The sequence below is a fragment of the Tenrec ecaudatus genome, chromosome 4, assembly GCF_050624435.1.
Source record: "Tenrec ecaudatus isolate mTenEca1 chromosome 4, mTenEca1.hap1, whole genome shotgun sequence".
Taxonomy (NCBI): Eukaryota; Metazoa; Chordata; class Mammalia; order Afrosoricida; family Tenrecidae; genus Tenrec; species Tenrec ecaudatus.
In genome coordinates, this window is record NC_134533.1 from 17786559 (window position 1) to 17800124 (window position 13566).

General features: G+C 39.4%; 1 protein-coding gene across 1 annotated transcript; it reads right to left on the reverse strand.

Moving 5' to 3' along the window:
* Positions 1-5422: 5422 nt before the first annotated feature.
* LOC142446365 (olfactory receptor 5AK3-like) lies at positions 5423-6349 on the reverse strand. The gene has a single exon (XM_075548119.1). The coding sequence runs from the start codon at positions 6347-6349 to the stop codon at positions 5423-5425; it is 927 nt and encodes a 308-aa protein (XP_075404234.1).
* Between the last annotated feature and the right edge of the window lie 7217 nt (positions 6350-13566).

The following is a 13566-nucleotide window of genomic DNA, read 5'->3' on the forward strand; positions in this document are numbered from 1 at the left end:
CCACACTGAACTTTCTAATGGCCGATTGGCATAGTTGATGAAGTACCACTCCTATCTGACTGGTGAATGAAGTGGGAATATGGTGAGGGAAAGCACCTTGACAAAAGGCAAAGGCGTAGAACGTGACATCTCTATTCTCTCTTCTATTTCACTCACATGTGACTGAGACAGAGGCTTGGTTAGTCCCCAGCAGTCCACCTTTCCTTTACGATGGTGGTGGGAAGTCATTGCCTTCTTACCTTCTAGTACCAATACCTCATCAGGCAATTGCTGTGTAAACCATGATGTCAGTAAGACAGATGGACTCCTTTAATCCGTGACTCTCCTCGGGAGAGGTGGAAGAGGCAGTACTCAAGCATTCGTTGGCAGAAGTACAGTAGAACCCCCGTAAGTGAGTGCATCAGTCCTGGACATCATCAGATATTGCCGTGAAATGTCGAGAAAATGTTGCCTTGGAGCTAAAACAAACATTGGAACCGACCTGATACACGGGACTTTTGTAAACAAAAGCAATTCATATTTCTTCAGTCACTCAGCATTAGTTGGCGTTGTTTGTAAGCGTTGTTTAAACATTTTGCGGCTGTGTTCCAAGCATTTTCTATCATTTTCATAGTTTTTGTACTGTTTTTAGATTAAAAAACCCATAATAAAGTTTTTTTTAAAGAATGCTCACAATAAGGAACTGGTTAACTATGTTATTGATCTTATTGACGATAATTTAGTGAACTTAGAAAACGGTTAAGGAAACACCAACAGCAGACCACAAGACAGACTTTATCTATCTATCTATCTATCTATCTATCTATCTATCTATCTATCTATCTATCTATCTACCTACCTATTTATTCCAGAGAAAGCTAGCCAGGTCCTAGTGAAAAAAGGTAAAGAAGGGGAAAAACACAAAAACAAAAAACCTCCTGAAAGCAGCTATCAGTTGATTTTATGGAAGGAGATTCCCCTTCCCAACAATGACTCTCTCCATCCCTCCTCCCCACATCCATGTCCACAGATTCAGATCCTCATCAGTCTCAAGGTATGGGCCATAATGTGTTGTTAAAAACTTTTTTTTAATGTTGTGTTTCTTATTTAAATTATATTATTTAACTCTGAACTTATTTACTTTGACATTTCTGTGGAATATTTTGTATAAAAAGACCAGGGTAGGGTAAAAAGTTGGTGATCGAGAGCGAATTAATCAGTTTTCAGTTTTTCTTATGGGAAAAACTGATTCACAACTTAACTGCATCACATCTCTACGTTCCTTCTGGAATGGATGAATGTCAAGGTCTGTAGTTCTGCGGTACACGTTGTTCGTCTGAATTAAAGAACATCGCTTTCCTATACTCTCTTTGGTGTCATTATTACCTTGATGTGTTACTCTGGGTTGAAAGAGAAACAAATTCATAGACACTCACATATGTATAAGAAAGAGATTTATATACAGGAGCGATTTTACAGAAAGAAAACATTCCAGTCCAGTCCAAATCCACATGTCTGATATTATCCAATATGTCTACTCCCAGTCTATAAGTTCCTCTTCATACTCATACAACGCATGCAATGATGCAATGATGCCAAATGCAGGAAGATCACAGGCCAGTACGTGGGATGTCTTGCGGATCCAGTGGTGGAAGAGGCATGTCAGTGCTGGCATGGATCCCCATATGGTTCCTTCAGCTCCAGGGCTCTAGCGTAGCTCCATGTGTCTGAATGTCTTGCAGGGAATGAATCTGTCTCCTGCATCCAATGAGCTATTTATGTCCTTAGTGGCTCCAAATGAAGTCACCAAGCTACAACCTGATTGAAACGCTAAATTCCCCTCTTCACTCTTCATACTCAAATTGACAACCGAGTATGCAAATACCATACCTGTGCTACTAGATATCTTTTGTCCATGAATCCTTTCTCTCCCTCTGTGTGTATCTTTCTCACTAACATTCACACGCTCAATCTCAAGAGCAAAGCAAATAAAGCAACACAACATCAACAAAAGCAAAAATGAAATGAGGCAAGGAAAAACAATTTTTGAAAAGAGGTATCTGACAGCTTGCTTGAACCACCAAGCTAGTTTTACATGTCTCCTTTCTAAAATGTATCTTATAACTGATAACTTCAAGATATGAAGGACAGAAAGCACCTATTTTCGGTGTGCTCTTTCACCCTACCCTTCTTTATGTAGAATGACAGATCCTTGCTTTAAATTATGAGTCTATGTGTTTTTTTCCAACAATGCTTGCTATAGGCAGTTGATTCAACCAGAAACTTGGCCATTTCCAACAAATTTTGGTTTTGTTCTGCTTTTATTTAGGAACAACTGTGTTAAAGCAGTTTACTGCTTCTGATTCATAAGAGCATGTCATGTCTAAGTTCTGGTGTGTCCCCTCTTCTTTAATTTACCTATTTATCCATTCAACACATACGTATTGGTATTGGAATTGTATTGGCATAGCAAGGTATTGATATAGGAATGTATTGGTAGGGACTTTTCATTCATTCCAGTGGCAGTGAATCATACCATGATTAGGGGGCCAAAAGAAAAATTAACCATCAGCTATAAAAGTGTATGCTATAACATTTCTGTTGTAACCAGGCACCCCCAAATATCCCTAAGGAGTCCTTTCCTTTCACCTTTCCCTACATGCTATGGTATAGCCGTGACTCTACAAACTAGTACAGTATCAGAATCTCCTGGAAAATTCTTAAGAGTTTCCCATATGCTGAATACTCTAAGGAATTTTGTCAGAGTCCCGTTCTTTTCCAAAATTCCCAGGTAGTGTTCATTCTGCCATTCCAGTCTGGCATTTGTGTAATATGAACCCTGTTCACATCAGAGTTTTCCTTTGCTCGTACCTACTTATCATGCAAGGCAGATAAGACTGTGTACTAAGTGTAACACATCTACAAAGTTCGGATGTCAGGAGGTACCATTTGTAATTCAGACCATTCTTCCCCCTTTCCTCAGGATTGTTATTTTCGGGAACATTTCCGAATATCTGAATATTTGTCGTGGTTGGTGACGGTGTCACAAGCTAACAGGAGAAGAAGCCATAGCAGATATTGCAAGCAGGGGTTTGATGCTTGTGAAATCTTTTGGGCGATGGAAGAACGGACTTCAGGAATGTGTGAGGTCAGCTGAGACCAATACTCTGGCCAATTGCTGTTGCTACCCCTACTGTTGCTGCCACCACCACGACTGCCTCCCGCACACCTTCAATGACTGCCAGACACAGAACCCAGTCTGACTCTTGTCACTTCTCTCACCTGACTCGTCTCCTTTCCGTGCTTACCAGTAAGAAGAGGTTCTTTGGCTCACTTCTGCTTTCCAAATTCCACACGAAATATATCTGATTTATATCCAGAATTCAGGGGACAAAGACATCTCAAAAATGTGGCCTTGATCTTTCTAACCACTCCAAGTAGAAGGATGGAATGGAATGTAAAAGAGACAATTCATCGTAACAGCTAGAAAAAGGCCACAGGATTATTTAAGTGCTTTCTGCTTCTCAGGAGTATTTCCTACTTATCATGGAACTGGGAGATGTGCTTCATGGGCATTGTCTCAGCTCTCAGCCTGCCTTGACCCCAACTGCTTTCCATCTCATTATCTCCTGGTTCCAGCATCGATTTGTTGTTGTGTGTGTGTGTAGAAGGTGGTTTATCATTTTTTTAGTGAAGATAACATCTAATTCAATTACTTGTCTCCAGTGCCTTAATACCGTTGTATGTTGCCACGTCATTTCCCAATTTATAATCCCATGGGTTTTTTTTTTGTGCTGAAATCTTTATGGGGATGGATTACCAAATATCTCTCATGTGAAATTTCTGAGTGCCTTCCAACCACCAGCCTTTTGGCTAGCAGTTGTGTGCTTACCTATTGACCCACTTTGCTGCTATACCAGCCTTCAGCACATGTGTGTAATTTCACGTAAATAAATAAGTGGATGAGTGCTGTATTCATTCATTCAAACTCCGTCGATATTTTCCTTTCATCATCTGTTCTGTCTAGTCTGGGCCCAAACTATATAAAAGTGTAGTTGATTTCATTTCAAATTTATTCCATGTAAAACATAAAATTCTGACTTAGAAGAGTAGTAGTGTATGTGTTAACCTTGTACTTGATGGCAATGAATTTCTTCCTAACTGGATCTCAAATTTCCCCTTTCCGTCTCTTAGACTCTGTGTACTTTGTTGCTGGTCCGTGGAGATATCAGTACCCTGGGATAAATGGTTCTTTCTTTGGTGATGGTAGTCTTTGGGGGATTAAGGGATTTTATGTTGATTAACTTAAAATTATCTTTTTTCTCTTAAAATTTATGAGATATTGGATTTGAAAAAATGTATCATTTTCTTTAGGAATCCTGGTGGTATAGGGGTCATGTGTGGGCTGCTAAGTGCAAGGTCAACAATTTGAGACCACCAGTACTCCAAGGAGCAAGATCAGGCTCTCCACTCCCTTAAAGATTTACCCTCTAGGAAACCCACATGGGTAGGAAGTTCTACTCTGTCTCATGGATCACTGTGAGTCAGAATAGACTCAGTGGCAGTGAGATTTTGTTTTTCAAATTTTTTTTTTTGGTTAGTTAATTAGAACAACTGGTGTTATTTTGAAAGAAAGCTAGCATGGACTTTCAAGAATTCAAATAAGAATTTCCCCACCTATTCTCAATCTAGTTACCCAAACTTACCATTTATCTCACAGAATTAAAGGGCTTTTGATTCTCCTTGGACTTCCCATGGTATTTCTGCAGTTTAACACTAGAATGATTGATGTGCCTTTTTATACATGAATGCAGACTCATTAGGTTATAAGATCTATTCACATTTTGGATTCTCTAACTGCTAGGGAGAGATACTAAAGTACTTACAAGAGTCCTCATGGATTAAGAATAAAAACAGTAACCCATAACAAAAATAAACATTGCTATGTGCTGGAAAATGCCACTAAACTGGGAATACCAGGTAAACCATATAGCTTGAATATGATCCTTCATATAAAAACGAGTTTTTCTATATTTATATTTATGCAGTAATTTGAAGAATTTGAGGAGAGTCTAATTGTAGACAACGCAGGTACTTTTCTTTTATAAATGGAACATTATGATTTTTTAAGGTTTATTATGAGCAGATAAGTCATTTTCTATTCTTTATGAACATATTCGATGTATACCACAAGTGAATAAATACATTGCACACTTCAGACATGATGCTTTTTCATGGATAAGTAAGATATCTTTCTTAAAGTATATTCCAGGAAAAATAAGTCCTGGGTGATACTTTTACATGCCTCTAAGGTCTAATCTATTTAAAGCGTTAGCGCCAGTAGAACACATGAACATGCTTTCAATTTCAGAAACATTACATTTTTAGAAAGCGTTCATGCTGCATGTTTTCTTGGGCTATATTTTAATTATTTGAGTCAAGTCTAGAACCTCTTTCCCATCAATTTTAGAGCTTCCTTTACCTCCTTATTCCTCAAGCTGTAGATCAAGGGGTTCAACATGGGGATCACAATGCCATAAAATGTGGAAGCCACTTTCATGTTTTCCTCAGAATTTTTAGAGGGAGGCTGTAAGTACATGTAGGAGAGGGTCCCATAGAAAATGGTGACTGCTGTCAGGTGGGAGGCACAGGTGGAGAAGGCTTTTTTTCTCCCAGAAGTAGAAGACATCTTCAGGATGGCACTAATAATATATATGTAGGAAAAGATGACGGCCAGCACAGTGAACATCAGGTTAAATCCCACAAAGACGAGGAGCATCATGATGTTCATGTGGATACTCGAGCAAGACAGGGAGAGAAGTGGTGGAATATCACAGAAAAAATGATTGACAATATTGGACCTGCAGAACGACCTGGAAAACGTAAATCCTGTGTGTATGGAACTATTTATTGAACCTATGACATATGAACTTGCTACCAATTGGATGCAGACTGATTGAGACATGACTGTGGAATAGCGAAGTGGGTTGCAGATGGCTACGTACCGGTCCAGTGCCATAGCTGCCAGGAGGTAACAATCAGTGGTTGCAAACATCGCGTAAACCAATAGCTGTATGACACACCCCACGAATGATATTGACTTATTTTCTACTAGGAAGTTTTGCAGCATCTTGGGCGTAATAGCAGAAGTATAACAGATATCAACAAAAGCCAAATGTTGCAGGAAAAAGTACATGGGTGTTTGAAGTCTGGAATCCGTGTTGATGAGCAGGATCATTCCAATATTGCCCACCATGGAGGCCACATAGATCACTAGGAATACAATGAATAGGACATACCGGAACTTGTGCTGGCCGCCAAATCCAAGAAGAAAGAATTCGGCTACTTCAGTGTAATTCGCTTGTGTCATGGCTACTGAAAATCTAGGAAAGAATCAGAGAGGTCCAAGAAAAGAAGAAAAATCTTTGTGATGTCTTGAAATGAAAAGACTTTTATGCCACCTTATGATTTAGATTTTCATACAAACACAGCAATGTTTACTGATTTCCAAATTATTCTGTATGTTTGATAAAAAATTCAGCAGATAAGCAGTAATGCGTGAGAATGGATTTATTTGCATAGAAGATGATTTTTAACATGTCCTGAGAAACAGATTGACAAGCTTTCCAGTTCATGAAGCAAGTATTCATTATTTATACAATGCTCAAATATGATTATGCACTTTTTGGATAACTGATAGTGTTTCTTAGATATTTTAAAGTTTTATTGACATGTAATTCATATATCATATACTTTAATATTTTAATAATGTCAAAAGAAAGTTGTATAATCATCACCACAATCAGTTCCAGAACATTTTCTTCCTTCTTATACTCATTGATGCTAGCTCCTCATTTCCCTACAACCTCCCTTCCATGTCCCCAATAATCCATTAATCCAGTGACTGTCTCTATATATTTACATATCTTGAATTTCCATCTCTATTTTTGTTTCTCAGATATTTATAAATTTAACATAATCCATGCTCTTGAAAGGATAAGAATCAAGCATTGCTTTTTTTTAAGTTTAGAAGAATTAATGGAATTTATAATCAGTTAGTACAAATGAAGACAAAAAGTCAATAAAAGGGAATCATAGAAAAAGCCAAGATAAATAGAAATTACATGAGATGGCATAAATTAATCCACATCTATTAGTAAAGAAAATAACTGTAAAGAGAATAAATTGATTAAAATCGAGACACGATCAAATTAGATTAAATAAAAATGAAGCTACTTGATAAAAATTGAGCAAAATGAATAATTGAATATTAAATAAGTCATAATAGACAAAAGAGAAGGACATTTTATGGTAGTGGAAATGAATTCACTAGAGCTACAGTGATGAAACCAAATCTTAATGTCGTAACATGGAGGAGGAGTCGCTTGACAAATTATAGCACGGTATAGAATGACGTCTCCCGTGATATTGATGATAGCTTAAGTGGGAGTTATTTAGAGGCATTAATAGTGCAGTTTTGAGTACCTGGAAAATAGCATCCTGCTTGGTAAAGTAGGTCAGTGAAAGAGGAAGATTTTCCAGGAGGTGGAGTCAGTGGCTGCAACAATGGACATAAGAAACAATTGGAAGGCCAGTGCAAGACAGGGCAGTGTTGCTTGTGTTGTTTACAGGGTTGCTGTGAGCTGGAACTGAATCAATGGCCGTCTAACAGCAAAATCCCTATTCACTGAGAAGCCAGGGTGACACAATGGGCTAAAGTTGAGCTGCTAAGTGTAAGGCCCTAGATTTGAACCCACTAGCTGTGCACCAGAGAAAAATCGGGCAGTTGGCTCCCGTAAAGCTTTACTTCCTTGACAGCCATCTGGAATAGTTCTACTCTACCCTGTAAGCTTGCTATCAGTTGGAATCAGCTTGACCGCAACGAGTTTGTTTGTTTGTGTTTTGAGTGTGCACGAAAGGAGCCCTGGCAGTGTCGTGGTTAGGCGCACAGCCAGAACTTGGAACCATCACACCCTCACCAGGAGAAAAGACCCGGTTGTCTGTTCCCCTAAAAATTATAGCTCTGGAAATTCTACAGGGTATTTCTCGTCTGTTATATAAAGTCATTATGAATTGGAATCAGTTCTGCCACTCACAACAATACAATGTGTTCCTTGTACATTCCTTATGCCTTTTGTAACTGTGAGGTATTTCCTGACTCTAACAGTTCCTCTAAGGCACAGTTTACAAATGTGAACTGCTGCCAGTTTCGATGGTAGCACTAAAAAACAAATTGCTTTCTTGGGAAGGACGAGGTTCCAAATGAAAAATCTTGATTTCCAAGTTCTCGGTTAGTATTCATTCTGCAGGCTATACAACTGCAGCCGTTCAATAGGTAAAAGGAGCCAAAGAGATTTGGTTTGTTCATAAGGTTATGTCAGTCCATGGAAATGATTCTAACATGTTTTCATCGGCAAGAAGGAAGCAAATGTGTGTACTCCGAGCAGTTCATATTGAAGGACTACATTCACTTGGATCTATGAATTCAGGTGCCATGCCCAATGAGAATGTCCCACAATCCAAACGAAACACAAAATAATAAAGTAGTTCTAGTAAATCAAATCCACACAATTCATAAGGTATTAGAGAGACTGTCATTGTTCTTAGGGTTTAAAATGAAAATTCAGTGGAAAAATAATTTTTGCATGTTGAAATTTACATGCAAAAACCTAGGTTCTCTGATAGCAAGTCATAGCCATAGCCCTTAAGACATTTAGGTCACTTGTCTGTCACAAGAGTTGAAGGAAATAATGTCCTACAGGAGATGTAGTCTGATGGCTGTTCCAGGAAAGAATTTATCTGGTTAGGAACTATCGAAGCTTTTATTGCAATAAACAGCTTCAGATTTGGTTTGAGGGGTGTGTCTGGGATTGTGCCAAGTGGAGGTCACCCTACCAGAGATGGCAACTGGAAATAGAAAGTCACTTGAACAGAAGTCTAATTAAACGGGAGAGACAAAAGACACTTCCACTTATACACAGTTAAGTCCATTCTACTTTAATTAGCAGCAGTATCTACATAAAAGTACAATCGACTTTTCTTGTAATCCCCTTAGAGGTAGTGTTTAAAGAGTAGTTTTATTGGCATATACCACACATATCGTCCACTTGAAGCCATCACACGAAGAAGAGGTGTGCAAACATCGCCCTGCTCCATTTCAGAGCCTTTTCATCTCACATTCATTGCTGTTAGCTCCCCATTTCCCCAACCCTCCCCTTCCATGTCCCTAGGTAATTATTAACCCAGTTACCGTTGCTATAGATTTCCCTACCCTTGATTTCATATACAGAAAATTATGTAAAACACTATCAGGAAGCAGATAAACAGGGGTACAAATGAACCACAATTCCCAGGTTCAACATCGAAAAGCTGCAATCATAAATAAAGCAGACAATGTTAAAAATGGAAAGCAACTTTAAAATAGATCCAAAGGGAGATCAATTGATAGGTTCTTACGTTGACTTTACAATGTTCCCTGTCTCATTGTAAGGTTATTCACATCCCTAGATCATGTTCACGGGGCATTTACTGGAGGCTTCATTCACGTGAGGACCCTGCAAATGGACTTTGTCGTCCAGATAGTCTTCTACAAACTGACGATTTAAGCCGTGATACCACTCCCTCCTCTGGATTTGGATTTTAGTTTTACACTCCTTGGGTCACATCTGCTAATGTAGTTCTTTTCATGTGGACTTTGTTGAGACCTCACTTAGATGGCTGCTTATTTTATGAAAAGCTGTAAAATCCCAGACAGTATTCTTTCTGAAAGTCTAAATTCGATTTCTCTCTTTCCCACCCAAAGTGTTAGCTGGCAACTAAAATGAATTACTTTACTCAAAAGACTCGTATTGGACACGGAAGGCATGGGAAGCATTTTTCTAGGTGCTGAAGGACCATGATCTCCACTCACCCCTGTAGCGGATCCTTCCCTTTGTTTCCACTTTTGATTTTCTGGATGTGAAGTGTTGAATGAAACAAAATTAAACATCTAGTGTTTTCCTCTGATATCTAGACTTCTACTATTTTCTTCCAGACATTCTTCCAGAATGTATGTCTGCTTAGGAAAAAAACACAAGAGCTGCTTTTCTTAAATTAGATTCATGTTAGCATATCCCTTCCAACTCCTCCTTCAGGTTGATGGCTCCCAAGGTGACAGTGGGGCAATCACTTCAACTAGGGTTTTAATTCTTTAGGACTGTGGGACTAGGAATTGGTCTCAAGAGGCTCTCAGACTCTGGAAGCTGAGGTAAGTACAGAATCTGGATTCCCAGGAGAGACTATATGATTATGAATTTATTCCAAGTTTTGGTCCTTTGGGGACTCTGCATTTTATTTCCATCTATGATCTTAGGGATTATTTGGCCCAGTCTGATGTTGGCCTTGAATTCTAGACTTAATTAAGTCAGCACTTAATTCTGACTCCTGGCTCTTCCACTTCCTATAACCCAGAGTCTTTTCTCTCTAACCCCGAGCAGTGATGGCAGACGTGGCTGCCTTAGTAGTGCTGTCATAGTAAGTAAAGGAATCCTTAGTCACAAAGCTGCAGAACACAGAAGGGGGTTGCTGGGAAAGATTGTCATTGTTAGACACTTCTCAAATGCATGCTTTTCCCCAAGAGGCCTTTTGAAGCTCTCTGCCTTGTGCTATCTTTTACTTACCCACAATTCATCTTTCTCCTGTCTCATTCACACTCATCCTTTAATTCGTGAGTCAGCCAGATTGTGCATCTGATCCTCCCTTCACTCTTGTGATTTAAAGCTTTCTCTGTTTCTTTCCACCACTTCTGAGCATATTCTCTACATTTAAGTGGGCTGTAAAGAGCTTGCCGAAAAATGCATTATTTTTAATTCCATGTTCCATAATTTTCTGAAGCTGCCTCATATGTATATACATATATTCCCTGTGTACTAATTATGGGTGTGAATCATTTGTTTATACTGGGGAATGAGCATCTTAGATGCAAGCACACTTATTTCCTTTGTGCGAGCAGTGCCTAATAAAGTATTTGGAACCTGTTGTTGAGTCGTTTCCATCCATAGCAACCTCATGCAAAACATAATGAAGCCCCGCCCAGCCCTGTGCCATTTTCACAACTCTACATAGACATGAGTCCACTTGCAGCCACTGTGGCAGTCCATCTCCTCGAGTGTCCTCCTCTTCTTCACTGCCCTTCTGCTTTACCAAACATGTTGTCTGTCTCCATTTTGGTACACTAGAGAAACAAATGCACAGAAACTCATGTATGTACATGAGAGGGTTTTATATAAAGGGTAATTTTACATTAAGAAATATCCCCACCCAGTCCAGTCCAAGCTCATAAGACCGATATTAGCTCATATGTCCGATACTAATCTATACAGTCCTCTTCAGACTCACAAAACATATACAATGACACCAAATGCAGGAAGATCACAGGCCAGTGGGTAGAAAGTCTTTGGATCCAGTGGCGTTGTAAGCATCTCAGTGCAGGCAGGGGTCTCCACGTGGCTTCTCCAGCTCCAGGTCATGGAGTCTATCAGGGTAGTGCCATGTGTCTTGTCCTAAGTGATGTCTCGCAGGAAGGGAGAAAAGGAGAGAGAGAGAGAGAGAGAGAGAGAGAGAGAGAGAGAGAGAGAGAGAGAGAGAGAGAGAGAGACAGAGAGAGACAGAGAGAGACAGAGAGAGACAGAGAGAGACTGTCTCCCATCTCCAAGGAGGAAATTCAGGAATTCCCAGAATCCTCAGGAAAAGGCCATGCCCACACAGAGGTCTCATTAACTATGATCCAATTGACAGACTAGACCCCAACTCTTCAATCTTAATCCTATCAAGTCCCAAATTGACCCCAGATTATGTAACTACCCCATTGCCCTTCTCCAGGGACTGTTCTCTCTTGACAGCATGTTCAAAGTATGTAAGACAAAGTCTCACCATCCTTTTCTGCAAGAAGCACTCTGCTCATACTTTTGCCAAGGGTTTGTCCTTTTAGAAGGATAAATATTCGATATTCTTCTCTAGCACCACAATTCAAATGGATAGACTTTCCTTCCATCCTTATTTAATTTCCAACTTTCACATGCACATGGTGCAATGGAAAATACCATGGCTCGAGTCAGGCACGTCTTTGTCCTCAGAGTCACATCTTTGCTTTACAGACTCTAAGGAGGTCTCAGGCAGTAGTAGATGTACTTGATGCCATGTGTCTTTTGAGCTCCTGACTTCTACTTCCGTGAACATTGATTGTGGATCCAAGCAAGACAAAATCCATGGCAACTTCGCTCTTTTCTGCATTTATCCTATTGTTACCCAATGGTCCAGTTGTGAGGATTTTGATCTTCTTTACATTGAGTTGTTATCTATACTGAAGGCTGCAAACTGATCTTCATCAAGTGCTTCAATTCCTCCTTTCAGCAGGCGAGGCTGTGTCATCTGTATATCTCAGGCTGTTAGTCAGCCTTCCTCTAAGCCTGATAGTACATGTTTCTTCACATAATCCACTTTACCTGGTTATTTGCTCAGCTTCCAGATTAAATAAGTATGGTGCGAGAATGCAACGTGGTCACACATCTTTCCTGGTGTTAAACCATGCAGTATTCTCTTATTCTGTTTCCACAACTGCCTTTTGATCCATGTACAGCTTGGGTAGGAGCACTATGAATTGTTCTAGAATTCTCATTTGTCTCAAGGTTATCCATAGTTTGTTATGATCCACACAGTCAAACGCTTTGGCATAGTCAAGGCAATACATGTAAACATATTTCTGGTATTCTTTGCTTTGGGCTCAGATCCATCTGAAGCCAGCAATGATATTCCTTGTTTCACATTCTTTTCTGAATCGAGCTCGAACCTCTGGCACCTCCCTGTCAATGTACTGCTACAGCTATTGTTGGATGATTTTCAGCAAAATTTTACTTGCATGTAATAATAATGACATTGTCCTATAATTTGAGCACTCTGTTGGGCGTTCAAATATTTATGGAATAAATCAATGTGATTAAGAGAGGCATGTTCTCTGATAGAGCAATGTACCACATTTTTACATTACCATGAAAACAATAAATTCTTTAATAATTCAGAAATATAAGCCTCATAAAATCACTTTATAAGAAATAGTGTCAGTTCAAAAATACCAGGAAAAATGCACTCATTTTTTGGTTTCATTTGCTAAAGCTACTTTCTGTTTAATTACTGTCACCATATTATTAATTAAGAAATGCTGAAGATGACCCAAACCAGTAGACAGAACACAGATAATACATGTACCTAATCTTCAAACTGTTTCTTGTCTTCTAACACTCTTTTTGCTCAAATTACACCCACTTCTGATTTACCAACAGTGTTAGTTTCCAAAGGCCAGGTTGTTAGGTAAAATTGACATCACCTGTGTGTCCATCTCTATGCCTTTCCCCGCCCCAACTAGCTCCCCAACCCTGCTTTCTCGGCACATCTCAGGATGTGCATTGGTGCAGGACCCCCCTTCCAGTACCACAGAGCCTGCTGCATTAATGGTGGTCAGCTCTTACCCGCTGGCCACTGTATCCTAGTATCTGATTTGGCCTCACAGCATCACAATAGTGCTCTCCTTTCTCCTCTCACCAACTCACTGAC